This window comes from Cavia porcellus, unplaced genomic scaffold (assembly GCF_034190915.1).
Source record: "Cavia porcellus strain 051 isolate PalLab524CR breed Dunkin Hartley unplaced genomic scaffold, mCavPor4.1 scaffold_5, whole genome shotgun sequence".
Classification (NCBI taxonomy): domain Eukaryota; kingdom Metazoa; phylum Chordata; class Mammalia; order Rodentia; family Caviidae; genus Cavia; species Cavia porcellus.
In genome coordinates, this window is record NW_026947488.1 from 1,681,066 (window position 1) to 1,698,980 (window position 17,915).

At 51.5% G+C, this 17,915-nt stretch overlaps 1 protein-coding gene across 5 annotated transcripts in view; it reads left to right on the plus strand.

The window, feature by feature from the left end:
- The window catches only part of Dido1 (death inducer-obliterator 1), a 54,848-nt gene extending 37,855 nt beyond the window's left edge, over positions 1–16,993 (plus strand). For 4 of the 5 annotated variants that reach the window (XM_003462811.5, XM_005000387.4, XM_013144638.3 and 1 more), the window contains exons 9-16: positions 48–164; positions 296–400; positions 672–807; positions 1,138–1,663; positions 2,774–2,927; positions 3,602–3,691; positions 4,508–4,703; positions 12,228–16,993. In XM_003462811.5, the coding sequence (XP_003462859.1) occupies positions 48–164; positions 296–400; positions 672–807; positions 1,138–1,663; positions 2,774–2,927; positions 3,602–3,691; positions 4,508–4,703; positions 12,228–15,478 (4,575 nt within the window). In that variant the 3' untranslated portion in view covers positions 15,479–16,993. Of the gene's footprint in view, positions 1–47; positions 165–295; positions 401–671; positions 808–1,137; positions 1,664–2,773; positions 2,928–3,601; positions 3,692–4,507; positions 4,704–5,006; positions 8,358–12,227 lie in introns of those variants that run through there. The other variant, XM_013144639.3, reaches the window with a different exon arrangement.
- The last annotated feature ends 922 nt before the right edge of the window (positions 16,994–17,915 follow it).

Sequence of the window (17,915 nt, forward strand, 5' to 3'; positions counted from 1 at the left end):
TGCTTACCCAGCTTTTCAGTGACTGACTGGAAGGTACTTATTTATAGGGACTCTTCCATCGAGTTCTGCGCGAAGAAATTTCCTTGGCAAAACTTGTGAGAATGAAGCCGGAAGAACTTGTATCTAAAGAGCTTTCTATGTGGAAAGAGAGGCCAACAAAATCTGTGAGTACAGCAAGTGGTAGCTTGAGTCTGAAAGCTCAGCTGTGCTTTACATTAATAATCTGCTACTTGCAGGGTGATATGGTTTGTGCTTAGGACTCAGGGCTTAAAACTTTTTGTTTTTCTCTTTGCAGGTAATCGAGTCCAGAAGTAAACTACAGAACGAAAGCAAGAAAACTGCCATGAAGCCAGAAAGTATTCCAGATATGGAAGATTCCCCACCTGTGTCAGATTCGGATGTGAGCACTGGGGATTTCAGTGGTTGTTGGGAGAAGAAAATCAACTCCTTCCAAATGCTTCCAGGGTCTTCAGTTACCAGGCAGAACACTGCACTGAACTGAAGACAGGTGTATGTGGACATGTAGCGGTGATGGGTCCTGGTACCTGCAATCAGTGCTCCCTGTTTTCCAGTGGTTCCTACTATTGTGAGACTCCACATCTATCTGCCAGTGTTTGGACATGATTTGGAAAAGAAGTGACCTGGTTGGTTTTTGTTTCTTTCACCTGTAGGAGCAGCAGGAATCAGTGCGTACTGCCCCTGAGAAGAGCACAGCGCCTCTTCTGGACGTATTCAGCAGCATGTTGAAGGACACGACAAGTCAACACCGGGCCCATCTTTTTGATCTAAACTGTAAAATTTGTACAGGTGAGCATAATCTGGGGTATAACTTTGGAAGTCAGACAAAAGTTGATGGTTCTTGAATCACATGTCCTCCTAAAAGTGATCCTCTTCAGCCCAAGTTAGGACAGAGAAAGACAGTGGTTTTCTAGAGTTTGCCTTCCCTTCATTCTGTGGGTTTAATGCCTGTAAAAAGTCACCCTCTGGGCCAGGGATTTAGCTCAGCAGCATAAGTGCCTGCACAGCAAGCACAAGGTCATGTGTTCAATCCCCTATACCAAAAACAAGTCATTCTCTACTCACCAACAAGCCCTAAGGCACTAGGTTTCTCAATGACTCTGTCTTCACATTCCTCAGGTCAGGTTCCATCAGAAGATGAACCAGCTCCTAAAAAACAAAAATTAGCAATTTCCGCTAAGAAAGAGGACTTAAAACCCAAGCCTGAGAGCTCTCCGCCTAATCCAGTTTCTCACTTGTCTGAGGAAAGTTCTGCAGAGATTCTACCAGAAAACGCCTCAGAAGCAGACCTGGAAAGTGGCTCTGACCCAAACCTAGAGAGGAAGTACTTCCTCGGGCTGCCAGAGGACAACCATCCCGAGTCTTCCCTAACAGAGGGCTCTTCTCCCTGCACAGCTTCCTGTGGGGTTGGGGTGATTACCACAGTCACTGTGTCTGGCCGTGACCCCAGGACTGCTATGGGCAGTGCCTGCACTGTCACGGTCTCTGCTGCCAGCCATCTGGACAGCACCCATACGGGTGAAGCCAAACCAGACCTGCAAAAGCCTGCTCTGCCCTCCGTGACGCTGCCCAAGTCCATACTCGCCAAGCCATCCTCATCCCCAGACCCAAGATACTTGTCAGTTGTACCATCGCCGGGGGTCAGGTGGGTACTTGAGATGGGGCCTGAACTTGCTGGAATCCTGTTTCTTTTAGATTGGAGGGAAAGATAGGATTTAGATACTCAAACCTAAAATTTATTCCCAAAGTCCAACCTGATACCTATGTAACCTAAAAAGATTGCCTAATTTACCTGGTGTGGTGGTGCGCTCCTGTGAGACCAGCCTGGGTTACAAAGTGAGCCCACGGCCAGCCTGAACTGTATACCGAGACCATCTCAAAAAAAGAGAAAATGATTGTCTAAGAACAGTGAATCCCAAAATTCACAGGCATTGCATTGTTAGAGCACCTGCAAATATTGAAAAATCACAGATTTCAGCTATGGTCAGAAAAATGACATTTTTAAACTTTAAATATGCTATATTTCCCATGGTTCGGTGATTTAGTAAAATACTGTATTAATAAAGCCTTAGATGATGCAAGACATTTTCGCAGCATCTTAGGAATTTTAAGAAAAAAAAACTGAGAACACTCAGGTAGCGACACATGATACAGCAACCTGTTACGGTGCAGGGAGCTGGAGATGACCTACAGGGCTGCAGCCAATCAGCAGCAAGGAGAACTGAGCAGCGCGCGTGAATTAGCTACTTGCAGACATCCCACCAAAAAACAATTGCAGAGGATTTTTGTGTAATTGCAAGGGTTTCTGGGAACAGTTATTAGTTAAGTTCTAAGGAAAACACAAATGACTGAAGCCTCGAACTCTGAACTTTAACTTCTTGGGAATATACTGGACCATTTTGGAGAGGCAGCATTTCTTTAAGATAGGGTCTCGCTATGTAATTCAGGGTGGTTTTGCACTCATAGTGATCCTCCTATCTCACCCTCAAGTGTTGGGATTACAGGTGTTCACCTCCATCCCCAGTGAGGCACAGATCTGAAAATCTTTAAATTTATAGTCATCTAGATTTGTTAGCTTTTGAGCTTATTTCTTTGTCTAAAATATCTAGTTCATTACAATAATTTATTGACAAAAGTAAGCTGCCAAACTTAAGGAAGCTCTCTCTTGCTTCTAAACATAAAAGTTTGTACTCTTGCAGTTCTCATTGTACAAAAAGAGATTAATTTTGTTCTTCTGTCTTGTTTTGTCTTACAGTGTCTCAGAGTCACGCTCTCCCCCAGAAGGAGACACGACCCTCTTCTTGTCTCGCCTCAGCACCATTTGGAAAGGATTTATTAACATGCAGAGTGTAGCCAAATTTGTCACTAAGGCGTATCCTGTCTCTGGGTGTTTTGATTATCTCAGTGAGGTTAGAACCAGGGGTATCCTGTCTCTGGGTGTTTTGATTATGTCATTGAGGTTAGAACCAGGGGTGTGTCCGTGTGCCTGTGTGTGTATCCCAGGAGTTTCTGTGCGGTGCTGGGCAGGGCGGGTCCTGATGTCAGCACCTCTCAGTGCAGGAGAGGAAGCTGAGGCGAGGCAGAAAGGAAAGCAGTGTGGAGAGGGCAGAAACTGGGAGGAGAATTCAGCATAGGCTTTACCTGATGAGCATGCGCAGAGCATCCCCGGGTATGTGTGATGTGCCTTAGGTTGGCTGCCGTGCTTATCACCGTCATAGGACTTGCGTTTTTCAAAAGTGACTAGTTTGTTGTGATCTTAGCCAGCAGCAGTTGGTCAGTCCACTTGGCTAATGCTGGCGTCATTGCTGTGTGTCCTTCAAGTGGAGCATCAAACCTTGAAGCAGTAGTTTGTAAATAGGATCCCATCCGGCACGGGTGGTTACCGTCCCCCGTTAGGTCAGGAACCTCCTAATCCTCCATGGTAATTAGCCAGGTAACATTTTATACAGTGATATTCATTTTCCCTGAATTAGTTGTGATATTCTTAAGATTTGGCTGGTTTTGTACTTTAAAGTTTCCCTGTTACTCCCTCTGTAAATACTTCTGCTTCTTTGGCCATTTACTCTGAGTCCTTCCTGTTTAGGACCTGCCGGATACGATTCACATCGGCGGGAGGATTGCTCCGAAGACAGTGTGGGATTATGTCGGCAAACTCAAGTCTTCTGTGTCCAAGGTATCCGAAGCTATAGAACAGTCTGTGCCCCAGTGGCAGAAAGTGTTCCAGTCTTGCTTTTATGATCTTTTTTGATGGGCCAACACCAAATTGTCACCCTGAGACTTGGCACACACTGAGACTGTTACATCTATAGATACTCCACCTGAGGGGAGTGATACTGCACAGGGACAGGAGCTCCCATTCATGTAATCATGCGTGGCAGGTGGGGTTCGTAGGCAAGGTGTGCACTGTGCCTTGTGGTGGCAGGTGGAGAAGGGGGTGTGTAGGTGGTCTGGCCAGCTGCTCCTTTGACCTCTGCAGCCAGCTTTATTTTTCTTGAGAACCCTGAGAAAGAACCGCAGCTGGGTGTCGCAGTCCATCCCACTCCCCACCTCTACCCCTCCCAGGAGCAGGAACTGTCCATTGTTTCTATCAAGACCCTCTCACTCAAATCTGCCCTCTGACGAGACGCTCAGACGCCTTTGCTGGTCGGAGGCCATCTGCACAATCCCTGTGTATGGAGTTAGGCTTGCTGGGTAGCACCTGCTGGCTGTTCCTGCACCCAGATCCCCTTGCTGCTTTGAGAGCCTGTGAGATTGAGGCTAAGGGAAAGAAATATAAATTGTTCCTTGTGCTGAAAGTGAGTTTTCATTCTGGCAGTCAAGCTTGAGCCTTTGTTTCCCCATGGTAGACCAGGGGACTGAGAAAAATCACAGTCAGAATTGCTAGACCCTCCTTTTTTGGGATTTGCATTTGAAATTTTAGGCAGAGCCTTAATGAGTGCTTGGAATGGGCAGCCCAGGTGAAGATTCTACTCTGTGCTCTGTGTTGCAGGAGCTCTGTCTGATTCGCTTTCACCCAGCAACAGAGGAGGAAGAGGTCGCCTACATTTCTCTCTACTCCTATTTTAGCAGCCGTGGCCGCTTTGGGGTTGTAGCTAATAACAACAGGCATGTCAAGGACCTCTACTTGATTCCACTGAGTGCTAAGGACCCTGTGCCACCTAAACTCTTGCCCTTTGAGGGACCAGGTAAGTGCCCACCTTCTGGGAGGTCATTAGGCACTCTGGTCCCATTTATCCCCACTGCCATACAGTCCTACTGAGATGTATGTCACAAGGTGGACCTCCCTCAGCGAACCCGGACATCCCTGGAGGCAGAATTAGGAGCATACAGGAAACTGTAGCAGGATCCCATCCTCTGGGATGTGGAGCTGCAGCCGTCAAGAGAGTGCAGCAGACAGTGCAAATTTTGTTGAGAAGTTTTAGGAAGACTAGGAAAGCTGACGCCTCCCATCCAGCCTCAGATCTGTGGTCCTTTCTCATCTCTGGCAGGTGAGAAGCAGCTGGGGGAGAGGAAGCGTGCTGCTCACCTGCGTCTGGCCGCCCTGCAGTCCAGGTGGGCAGCGCACAGCTCCTGCCCTGCTGGGAGTGGTGGAGCTCAGTGTATGGCTGCTCCGCTGCAGCCTTCTCGCAGGAATTGATTCCTGGGGACAGGAAACACAGTGATGTCGGAAAGCACTGCTTGAAAGAATTACTTTGAAAACCACAGCTAAAGGGCGGGGGTGTAGTTCAGTGGCACAGGTGTCTGCCTGGCAAGCACAAGGTACTGAGTTCGGTTCTTGATACCAAAACACATACGCATACACACACACAGCTAAAGTTTTCATAAGTTCTTTTCATCTTCGCAAACTATTTTGTGTTTGCTTTTTTCTTAGAAAATAATGTGTTTTAAGAGTCATTTATGAATCAACCTTAAAAAAAGGCAGAATTCCCTCATTTGAGGTGCTTCCAAGATAGCTCTGGTCCCTCATTGGTGTGGTGTTCTTTCTAGCCCCATGGAAGAGATCGGTGTGACTCCTGTGGGGACTGGGAGCTTGGCGCCTGGGTGTGTATCTCCTTGGTCCTTGTCCTTAGAGGATCTGTCTTACTGCAGAGCTGATGTGTCTGTCACATGCTGAGTACGCTTCCAAGTGCTCTACTATAGTGACATCTGCTCAATTCTGGGAGCATTCGGGTACACATTGGTGCCTTGGTTCCTGTCACCAAGCCCAGCAGAAGCTCTGACTGAAGCCATGTAGGGCTCTCAGAACCCCACGGGCCACTCATGCTACCCCTAAGCAAGCAGTCATCTTACAGGCGTGAGAACCCATCCCCCAGTCACAGGCCTGGTCCTGGGGAGCTGTTGTTCCTGCCTGCCCCTTAGCTCACCTCAGCCTGCTGTTTGGAATTGTGTGACCCAGAGGTGTTGGTTGGTGTCAGTAACTGTACGGTTAAGTACTAAGTGACATGACAAATTGTCTAATACAACAGAAGCACACTTTGAAAGTGCTTCCGGAGGCAAAGGCACGCTAACTAATGGTGCTCTGGAAGTACGCGCTGGCAGCTGTAGGGGAGCGCTGCCCAGCACTCTCATAACCAGGCACAGGAGAAGTCGGGGTGTCCTGAAGGTGAAGATCCAGAAGCAGACCCACAGCCTCCGAGGAGCTGCCGGTTAGTTGGGAGTGAGTAGCTCATGGGCAGGACTTAGTCTGCGCATGTGGCTCCCCATGGCGGAGCGCTGTTTCCATAAGCACCTTTCTTTGCGGTGGAAAAGACACACCACCACCCCTTTTTTTTTAAGAAGACTACTGGTTAGACCCTGAGCCTGCCTGTGCTGAATGATTAAAGCAGCATTTCACCTTCCTTTAAGCGCCTGTGTACAGTCTCCCCCAGGGGGCGCCAGAGGAGGCCTGGACGGGTCGTTGTGGGGTCCCTGCAGAGCGCGCTGTGCAGCGCTTTTTGGTTCCTATCCACAGAGGGCGGTGAGAGGCAGAGGGAGGGCACCACAGGAGCAGCACCCCACTGAACTCGCAGGCTCAGGTTGGGGTATGGCTCGTCCGCTGCGTGTGTGTGGTGCCCAGCTCCCAGGTTCCCACTTAGTGATGGTCAGGTGGGTGTCAGCTCAGCACCATGGCACCTCCTAAACCCATGAGCCTGCCCAAAGGGACACTAAAGAGACAGGTTTCTACCTACAATAAATAACAATTATGTTTTATTAAAATGGGATGGTTTTTAGAAAGGTAGTGAAATACTGCCACAAATTTTGAATGATTTTTTTTAACTTAAGGACCTCACTGTACCACTTTTTAAAATTCTTTTCATACCACTGTGCACATGAAAACGTGTGTAGGATTAACACACCAGCAGTAGATAAGCTCCAGGCTGGGATAACTTAGGTACTGATAGCTTGCTGTTCTCTAGGTGGGTAGTTAGGTGTGTGTGTGTGTGTGTGTGTGTGTGTGTGTGTGTGCGCGCGCGCGCGCGCATGTACACGTGCATATGTACATGAGTGTGCATATCGGAGCTGGAATGTTTCTCCCAACCCCATGCTTCTGTCCTCACAAGAGTCTAGTCTCAGCAGATTACGTGGGGGTAGCTCAGACCCTGTCAGAAGGCAGTGCCCATGTGACCTCCACAGACCTTTGTCCTGTCTCAGCAGCTGCCAAATAGCAAACCAAGGTCTTGGAGCTGCTCATGGTGTCACTTGCCCCCAGGGCTCCCCTAGAAGCAGTGGGACTGGGCTGTGCACAGTCCCCCCCATTCCAGCTTTTCCCTCAGCACTGAGGTGGCCGTCAGCCCCCCGCCCCCTGCCCTTTTCTCTGCACGGTGCAGGAAGCACAGGTTGGGAATACTTGGAGCCTGGGGCCCGAAGCCTGGGGCAGGGATGGGCATGAGTCAGGCCAGTTCGGGGTGTGCTCAGGTCACGACAGGAATAGAGAGGTCGGCCGCTCTGGTCTATGTGCCCCAAGGCCGAGGCAGGACCTGGCAGCACAAGATCCTCCTTGGCTCCCATATTGGAGAAACCAGCAGTGCCCCCTCAGGACGGCTAAGTCAGCCTGCCTGTGGCTCACACTTGATCCCATGTTCTAGCAACCGTGGCTGTTTAAGCCTGCTCCCACGCAGGGCATCTCTCCTGCTACACGTCTTCACACGGTTGACTGCTGAGCACCTCCAGAAGTATTTGTCCCTGTGCATTTCAGTGATCTCTCCACAAAAACATGGCGTAGTCTTGTTCTGTCAGACAGTGACCTTAGTTATGTCATCATTGTTTCCAGAGACAGCAGGGAAATATGGGGCCCTAACATCCAGCTCTGGGTCCTCCACTTAGACATCAGTTGAACTGGACTGCAGAGCCACTGACAGGTCTCAGAGTCTGCAGGGCTAGGGCCTCAATCACAGAAACAAGATTAGTCAGGGAAAGGCGATCTGTCTCAGCAGTCATGTGTGGCGCTGACCGCACTGTTCCTGAAGCCAAGATGCCCACCTGACGTTCAGCAGGGGCCTGAGGCCCAACCTGAGAGAGCAGTGGGGCTTGCTCTGGATGGGCACAGCTGTTGAGCAGCCCACAGTACCAGCAGGCATGCAATCTCCTGCATGTCACCCTCCTTAAGCACGCCCAAGGGAAAGGACTGTCCTTCCTGCAAGAAGAGTCCAGTGTCTTCTTTTTGTGTTTGCTTTTAACTGCTTCTTAATTAGCTGGAAAGTACTGTGCCTTTACATACGTATTGCCAGGTAAGCACATCTTCATTTTTCATGTGTTTGTGTCAGTAGTTTTACCCAGAAATTGTAATCAAAGTCAGAATATAGTGTTGAATGGAATGTACTAATTTCTCACTCAAAATCAATAAAAGTGTTCCATGGAAACTGGTCACTGTTTGTTTGACTTGCACCATTTAGTTCTGGCCACCTGTCATAGGTCTACCTTTGCTTCCTACAAGCCTAAACAACCTGCTGCTGGTAGTGCCAAGGGCTGTGGGCTGCCCTGCTGCAGGCATCTCCTGCAACAGGACCTGGAAGAAGGACAGTGCCTTCCTGCCTGAAACATGTACTGGGCCAGTGGCTTTTTACAGGCCTTGGGGATTCAGAATGGAAAAGGAGGGCTCTGGGATGTTACATGTGTATCTGGTATGTTGGGAAAAGTATAGTGCCCCTCCCCATGTTTGCCAAATCATACTTACATCTGTTGTTCGTTAACTTCTACAGAACTCCTGTTCCAGCGAGCATAAAGGTTTTCTTCTGGCAGATGCAGACCTTAGAAGGAGCGTCCTCATTTTGATGACTAGTTCACGTGTGATGCTGGTGGGCTCTCAGGGCCACTGCCCAGTGTCTGAAGCGAGGCCTTCTCTCCTGGTCGTGTTATGCGCTCACAGCTTACCGCTGACTCATCTGGGTATAGGTCCTAGTTTTGCCTGTCCCAGGAGATTAGGTGGCACACACCTTGGCAGTTATACCCTTGTCCTTGGCCTCTCTCTCCTGTGTGTCTGGCCTAAGACCACTGCATCTGGAACTAGAGCCCTACACCCTTTGGCTCCAGGGCTGCAGATGTGGCCCTTAATGGGCTCATTTGCATACACCGGCCATGGAACACGTGCCACATCCTGAAGGAAAACAGGAGGTCCCTGTTGCACATCCCTTGTCCCTTGTGGAAATGGAGGAGGGCACACGTTATCTGCAGCTGCTCCCTCAGTATCCCAGTAGGTAGTTGCTTCCTGTTTCCTGCTTGCCACTTACAAAGCCCACAACAGCCCTCAAGAGAAAGATGAGCTGGCACGTGTGCTTGTGCCGGTGTTGGCCCTTGACTGCATCCACGCTCAGTCTCAGCTGCAGCCCGTGAGTGCGGCTGCTGGTCTTAGGATGCACTGCGTGCTTCCATGGCAGCTATGGAAGTGGGGCAAGCCTAGAAAGTGAGCCCTGGGAAACGGGCCTCTGCTACCCCTCCCCCAGTGCAGGGCACAGCTGGGTGGACCCAGGTGACCTTCTGACCTGGTTTGACATTTTCCTGCCTGACATTTTCTCAGGGCAGTGTGAGACATCTTCAAATACACTTGTTCCTTTTCTCCCCAAAGATGCTCTCAAGATTATTGATACGTGAGTTGTATTTCTTAAATAGAAGCTGCTCCCAGGGTGCTTGCTCTATTTCAGATACTCCTGGAGTCACAGTGGCATCAATACCTGAGTCAGGTGGTAAGGGTGTCCTTCAGAATCTGGTGTCTGTCATGGGACAGCCCAGTTTCAATTCAGTCTTCAAGGCCCATTAGTGGGAGGGAAATAAAAGCACACTGTCCTGTCCAGAGCTTGATCAGCCCGTGCACCGCATGTCTAGGATGGTTGAGAGGTGACAGCATTCCAGAAGGCCAGCTGCTGGTTGGTACCAACCTCCAAACATCTGCATTGCTCAATACTAGTGTAAATAAGAAGTCACAGAACAGTCGCCTTACTATGGGGACCACGACTTCAGAGATCATGCAATATAGAGAAATTCCCTGGGCTAGGACTCCACATTTCATCCAGGAAACACAGGTCACTGAACCAAGGTGATAGAGACGCACTCCCCAAGGGCAGAGGCTGTCTTCTGGGTTTCACAGAGAGAGCTGTCTACCACATGCCCAGCAGTGACCCCGAGACTTGATTTGTACCCTGGTGCAAGCCTGTTACGGAGCTTTCTAAGGAGTGAGGCAGCACGCTGCATCAGAGCTGAGGGCAGGTGTTTGGTACTGATCTGTCCTGGGCTGCACGCCAACGCCCCACCTCTTGCTGTGCACTGTGCCTCCCCTCCCACCTCAGCCCGCAGAGCCTGTTTGTCCTCTTTTCTGGTGTCAGATTTTAGGGCTTGACCTGTGGTAGAATCTCAGCTTGAGGCCCTAAATTTTGATTGCTCTGCACTCCAATCTTCTCTTGCAAGTCCTATGGTCTTTTGAGCCTTTGTTAGAAGGACCTTAATAGCCAGTTTAACAACTGAACATACCCCAAAGCCAGAGTTAAATAAAGTAGTAAGTAAATAGCTGTTAGTAAAATAGTATTTGAAGTTGCAATACCTTCCATTCACGGCTGTTAGGAAATGACCTTCGTGGGTTGCATTTCACAGTTGCTGTGTGGAAAAGTCGGTGTGACGTTAAGTGTGGCGTGCCTGTCGTACGAGATTCTGTGGCTCCCTTGCTCAGCTTTTCCTCTGAAGCAATTCCCGTTTCTCTGGTGAAAGGACCCTGGCAAGGGCCTTGTCACATGACGCTGCAGACCTCGTCCCAGCTCTTACGTGAAGGAGCAAGGCCTGTAAGAGGCCTTCACAGAGAGAGCAGCCCCTCTGGGGGGGGGGGGCTGGTGCCCCTCCGCCCCACCTGGTCTTCCTCTGAAGGTGTGGGAGAGGAGGAGCCCCATGGTGTGCTCAGGCTGGCTGTGAGTGTCTTCTTGGCATTACGAACATTGAACATCCACAGTTACAACTGCACAGTAGCAGCCAAAGACAGCTATGGGAAATGATTCATGGCCATCTTTAAAATCACAACAGGAAGAAAATCTAGAGTGTTGGTTTCCTTTGAGACAGGGCCTTGCGACGTAATCCAGGCTGGCCTCTGGCCTCAGCCTCCAGAGTGCTGGAGTGACTGGCACATGCCATCATGCTCAGCTTCTAGCATTGCTTTTAGTTGTAAGGAAAAATCTCTGGATACTCTTGTCTCCATGGCAGTGTTAAGTCAGTTGAACATCAGATACACAGTTTTAGATGTGTCCATGCTGCTGAAGGCCGCTTTCTGTTTCTTCTGTGTCACTGTGTCCTACATTACTGCTCGCGATGTGGCTCTTTCGTCCTTCTTTTTGTGTTGGTTTCTTTTTGAGTATGGGGTTGGGGATCATTACTGTACGATGGGTTTTCCTAACCTAAGTAACCGCCACCCGGAATGTTTGGCACAATCCCGATTACCTTTAATAAACTGGGCTCCCGCCTTCCCCGTGCTTCCTCCCTACGACGTGGTCTTTACCGCCCAGTTCTGATTTCTTGGTGTTTCAAGTAAGCACAACTCTCTGTACTTAGAAAGGCCCGAGCGTGGGTTAATGCTCACTGAATGTTTTTCTTAAATTAGCCATTTCAAACAACTTCATTTTTCCCATTATAATTCTGACAATTTTTTTTTTCTGAACAGCTTTTACTTAGTAGTATTTTAGCTTTATTTGTGTGTTGCAAGTCATGAATCAAAGACAAAACTGATTGCTCATCTCCTGATACCTACCAAGGGGCAAATAAAGAGGCCAGGTCAGATTTTGTTTAAAATGTCCCAGCACAGCACCAGGGATGTAGCTGAGTGGCAGAGCACTTGCCTTGTACATGGGAGGTCCTAAATTAAATTCTCGATACTAAAAGCAAACAAAAATCTCAGTACCGCATACAGTCCTTGTCCATGTATCCTTGTGATCTCTGTAAACATGACAGCTGTTTGCATGTGGCCTTCCATGTCTGAACTGCCACGTTAGTACTGTTCACTTAAAAACAGGCAGCTAATCCCTGAGGGTGGTATGAATCTTCTCAGGAATTGAGCCCTTCATATCTGTGACTGGGGTGCCTCTGGCCTGCTGTCAGGCTCGGCCAGGTGTGCTAGTAGGTTTGGGGACTGGAATCATCTGGTCTTCTCAAACCTGAATCTCTTCATCTACCTATTAAAGGAGAACCCTTAATAAAATTCACATGTGAAGGATAAAAACTGAATTTAGATTCTAAAACTTCACAAATATTTTGTTTTTCAGGTCTTGAATCACCACGACCAAATATAATCCTTGGGTTAGTCATCTGTCAAAAAATAAAACGGCCTTCAAATGCTGGAGAGTCCGACAAGACAGAGGAGAAGCGGGCCCGACCTCAGCCGGAGGAAACGGATGTCCCAGTGTGTCCCAAGGGCCCGGCAGTCTCCCAGTCCGAGAGGAAGCCCCCCAAGTACCAGCTGTATGCTGCAGACACAGCCGTGGGCACCACACCCCCCAGCTCCCCTCCACCCCCACCCCCGCTTCCGGAGCCCCCAGCTTTGAAGACGCTGTCATCGCTCACACCAGTGGCCACCAGCAGTGCTGCTGCACCTGCCTCTACAGCAGCAGTCACCACAGCAGCTTCAGCTTCTCCTGTCACTTCATCAGCTTCAAAAACAGCCACCCCGCTGGAGCACATCCTGCAGACTCTCTTTGGAAAGAAGAAGACATTTGAGCCCCGGGGCAAAGACCCTGCTGGGCCCAGTCTGCCTTCACAGCAGGATTCTAAAGCCAAGGGTGAAGATGGTGGGTCGGCTGCGCCTCTGTTAGATCCCATCGTGCAGCAGTTCGGTCAGTTCTCAAAAGATAAGGCTCTGGAGGAGGAGGAAGATGACAGGCCCTATGACCCTGAAGAAGAATATGACCCTGAGCGAGCCTTTGATGCTCCACCTCCGGAGACAAGGACCTGTCAAGATGTGGAAAAGGCTCTGGACGTGAGCGAGAAGGAAGAGGTGGCCTATGATCCTGAAGACGAGACAATTTTGGAGGAAGCCAAAGTGACCATTGACGACCTGCCAAACAGGATGTGTGCAGACATGAGGAGCAGCTCCACAGAGAGGCCTGCGGAGTACACCACCGACGGGCCCACGCCCTCGTTGGTTGAGCAGCAGAAAATGCTGGAGGAACTAAACAAGCAGATCGAGGAGCAGAAGAGGCAGCTGGAGGAGCAGGAAGAAGCTCTCCGGCAGCAGAGAGCGGCTGTGGGGGTCTCCATGGCACATTTCTCTGTGTCCGATGCGTTGATGTCACCACCTCCAAAGTCATCACTGGCCAAGGCAGAGCTGTTCCCCCAGGAGCAGCAGACCCCAGACCAGAGTCAGGGAGTCTCTGGGACGCACCAAACCTCCGACTCAAGACAGAGTAGAGACCCTCGGCAGGCCAGACGCCTTGCGGAGAGCAGCGAGAATGAGCCCCTCCCCCGGCCCCCAGCAGTCAGCAGTACAGGAGTGCAGGGCACCCTACCTCCCCGGGAGGCTCCCTGTGGGGCCCCATCAGTGCAGACTCCTGCAGCAGCCCAGGAATCAAAGCAGTTGGTGGCAGCTCCTTGGGGTGCAGCTGAAAAGACTGCATTGATAGCCAAGCAGGATGGCCAGGGATTCGAGCATCCCGGAAACCCCAACCCGCAGCCCCTGGAGAATGCCCACCCCCCCACAGCCGGAGACTGCGTGGCCAGACCTGCCCGGAGGGTGCTGCTGCCCACACCCCCAACCACTGCCTTTCAACCTGGCTTCACTCTGCAGAACGACGTGCAGAATTTTAATCCTGCTGGAGGAAGAGAGCCTTTCTCAGGTCTGGTGTTTACTTCTCAGGAAAAGTCTCTTTGCCCCTCCTTGTATGAGGACCCAAGAAACACTCAGGGTGCTGGCAAGAGTGACAGCACAGCCACTGACACAGAGGGTGACAGAGAGCCACTGTCCAGGCCTGGCGAAGGTCCTGCTCTTTACCCCCAGGCTGGACAAAAGGGAGGGGCCCCTCAGCCCCCGTTTCCGAGCCAGCGTGAACCAGTTCCTCGCTCTTTTGGGATGTCTGGACTTCATGGCCCAAATTTCCCAGGACCTAGGGGACCAGTCCTTCCATTTCCAGAAGATAACGTGGTTCCGAACAGTGATGGGCCAAGAGCTCCGCCCCCTGCCAGATTTGGGGCCCAAAAGGCACCTATCCCTTCATTATTCTTGGGGCAACATGGACCATCTTATGGGGAAGCTAGGGGCCCCTCGTCCTCTTTCCTGGGCCCCCGAGTAGGAACACCAGCCCAGTTTGAAGAACACAAAGATCCCCACGGGGACAAACGGGAGTTCCAGGACAACCTGTATGGGGACATGGGGGGCGCCTCTGCCCAATGTGAAGGACCAGAGCAGGCCCAGTTTATGGGGAACAGGGGCACTGCCCCTTTCCAATTTGGCGGCCAAAGACGGCCTCTCCTGACCCAGCTAAAGGGTGCCCGAGGAGGACCCTCGCCTGCTCAGTTCGGCAGCCAGAGGGGACCACCCCCTGGCCATTTCGTGGGCCCTCGGGGGCCCCATCCCAGTCAGTTTGAAGGTGCCCGGGGGCCCCACCCCAGTCAGTTTGATGGACCCAGAGGCCAAGCCCCAGGTTTTGTGCCGGGGCCGAGAGGCCTTCCGCCTCAGCAGTTTGAAGAGCAGAGGGTAAACTCGCCACCTAGGTTCGCAGGTCAGAGGACACCAGCACCCATGCCATTCGGGGGACCAAGGGTCTCCGCACCCTTTTCTGAAAAAAACGAGCAGCCACCACCACGGTTTCACTTTCCAGGCCCGTCCCCTCAGGCAATGAAGCCATCCCCTAGGCCCCTCCTGGAGCTCCCCAGCCACCCCCCACAGCACCGGAAGGACCGATGGGACGAGGCTGGGCCCACGGCCCTGCCTCCTGGCACTCAGTCTGGACAGGGCCCTGAGACTGATGGACAGTGGCCCGCGGCGGCCGACTTCCGGGAGGGCAAAGGCCACGAGTACAGGACTCCGACTTTTGAAGGGAGACAGAGAGAACGGTTCGAAGCTGGGCCCAAAGAGAAGTCTGTGGAGGAGCCCGAAGCCCCAGGGCCAGAGAGCCGGCAGGGCCGCCCCTTCGAGGACAGGCGGCGGGACCGGGACCGAGGCAGGCCCTGGAGCCGAGAGCGAGACTGGGAGAGGAGCCGGGAGTGGGAGCGGCACCGGGACAAGGACTGCGGCCGCGAGTGGGACAAGGGCGGCGAGAGGAACCCGGGCAGGGACAGAGAGCGGACCAAGGACTGGGACCGGAGCCGGGAGCGGAGCCGAAACCGGGACCGGGACCGCAGGCGGGAGCGGGACAGGTCCCGGAGTCGGGACCGGGAGCGGGAGCGGGACAGAGAGAGGGCCCGGGACCGAGAGCGAGGCCGGGACCGCAAGGACCGCAGCAAGAGCAAAGAGAGTGCCCGGGACCCGAAGCCGGAGGCCGCCAGGGCCTCGGAGGCAGGTGGCGCCTCGGCCCAGGCCTGAGGCGCGGGCCTGGCCCTGCCTGGGGCGAGGAAGCTGCCGTGGTGGCTGTGCACCTGTGCTGGGCCCCAGAGCCTCGGTCTTCAGACCTGCAGAGCTGCTCGGACAGTGCTGACAAGCTCACGTGCCGGAAGAACAACCTGGACTTGAAGTTACTGTAATTTTGTATATAGTGATTTCTTACAGAGTTTCATCTTTATCTGATGATTTTTTTAGAAAACAACTTCAGAACTTAGTATTTCCATTTAAAATGACAGAAATGGAAAAATACCTACAAAAGCATATTGCTTTTTCAGATTACAGTTTATATTTTCCAATAACTTGACTGTTGTCAGTTCTAAGGGAATTTCAGTGGACCTAGAGCCATACTTTTGCTAGCATCTCGTCCGTCTCCGTGTTTCTGGAGCTGTCTGTGGGACTGGCCTGGCCAGTGTCACTGGGTGTGCTAGCCTGCGTGTGCCCGGCTTGGGAGGATAGTCTTAGTAGCTCCCTTGCAGGGAGGAGAAACCCAAAAGTTACACACTCATCCTGACTTCAGCATGAAGGGATTTAAATTACAAATTCCAGTTCAGAGACAAAAATACATTTCTTAGTTTTCAATTTTTTTCAAAAACAACTTAAAGCAACATCTACCTTGCAGACATTGTTGCATTTGAAATAATTTATTGAAATGTTGCAGTTTGACCAGCTTAAAGAGGAGACCAGCAAGTTTACCATACGAGGACGGGGAGGGCTATTCACGCCCCGCGGCGGGGTGCGGGGTGCGAAGCCAGGCAGGAGCGTGACGTCAGACGCTGCCGCGAGCCGCCCTCCCACGGATCCCATGGATCCCGGCGCGCCCTTGGCACGAGCTCCCCGGCGGGGCTGCTGCCGGCGTCGTCGGTGTGCGTTGGCCACGGGGATGGTGCATGCTTGTACAAAGTTTGAGCAGGACAAGAGTGATACATCGTTAATTCAAAAATGACGAACTAGATTCTCCGAAATGCAGTGCTGTATGGCTGTGACACGGTTTCAGGTACTTCTGACATGGAGCAGAGAAAGCCTGGTTAACTTATTTGACTGTACAAATACACTTTGATAATCCTTTTTATATTTTCATAAACTTAATTTCCCAGATATAAAATTAGAGAGGTTCATTTGTTCTTCGGAGTCTTTTCCATTGTATTGTACTTCACTACAGATTTTTCACTTTATAGCACAGATTTTTAAGTTAAGGAAACCTCAAGAATTTAGAAATTTGGGATGTTTGGTATTAGAAACCAAGCATCAGGAGGCTAAATTACATTCATAGGGGTCAAGTTCCAACATGTAACATGATGGGAAAGGTTTTTTTTTAACATTATAAAGTAAATTTTTCTAGTTAAATACACATGTATAAATCAAGTGTGTTTCTTTAGGATTACTTGATAGGAATTTCTGTACATTGTTATTTTGTATTTCAGAGTGTTATATCACTGTACATTGAACACAGGGCTTCATAGGTTTTGTTACTTGAAGCAGAATAAATATCTACCGAGAGTTCTTGTGTCAGGTCTTCACTTGGCCTCACACCGGAGTTCGGGTGCAGGCCGGGGCTCCTGGGTCCCCCTCTTCATGCGGGCCTGCACTCAGCGCTGCGTGACCTGGAGTCTGCGGGGACCCCCGCGGGCTCGCCTTGCAAGTCCAGGAATTGTCCCGGGGCGCCGAGGCGCTGAAGGCGTGGCGGGCTGCACCGCGGCTGTGCAGGTGGCCTTTGGGCCTTGGTTGTTCACCCAAAGCGGAGCTCTCGGCCGCCCTTGAGCGCCGTCTGCCGGCAGCACGGGGAGCCCTCAGCTGCTCAGCCGCACTTGTGTCCAGGCCCTGCCCAGGGCAGAAACTGCTGGGCTGGGCTGGGCTGCCCCCACCCCCAGGCTTAGGCTCTGGCTGCCCCTTTCCCAACCCAGCTAACAGCAAATCAGACCTCAGAGCAAGGACAACAGGGAGGCGTCCTGGGGCACAGGTGTCAGCACCCACAGAGCTCTGCTGCAGACATTGAAGCCACCTCCCTAAACCTCCGCAGGCCCTGTGCCAAGTACCAGGTGACTGGAAGCGCCCCCTCCTGCCTTTCCTGGGGAGACTGCCCTGCAGACTGCTCCCACCTCAGAAGGCTGGTGAAACCCTAATCCTGCGCCAGCTGCGAAGCTTTTGGATGCAGATCACCTCTGAGTAGCTTCCTCAACATCTCTAGAGAAACACTGTAGGCTCCCCATTAGCTTTAACTGAACCCCTCCTGCATACTCCCCGCCCCCGTGCCTGACCTCTCCTTTACCCCAAGACCCTGGGCAAAGCCTACTCCGTGCGCTCTTGTGGTAGCCACGCCAACCCAGCTGCCCTCGCAGACAAGCTCTACTGGCTCCAGCCTTGCGGCTCCTCCAGCGACCTTCACCCAGCACGGGGTGTACGAGCCCCACTTGGAGATGTG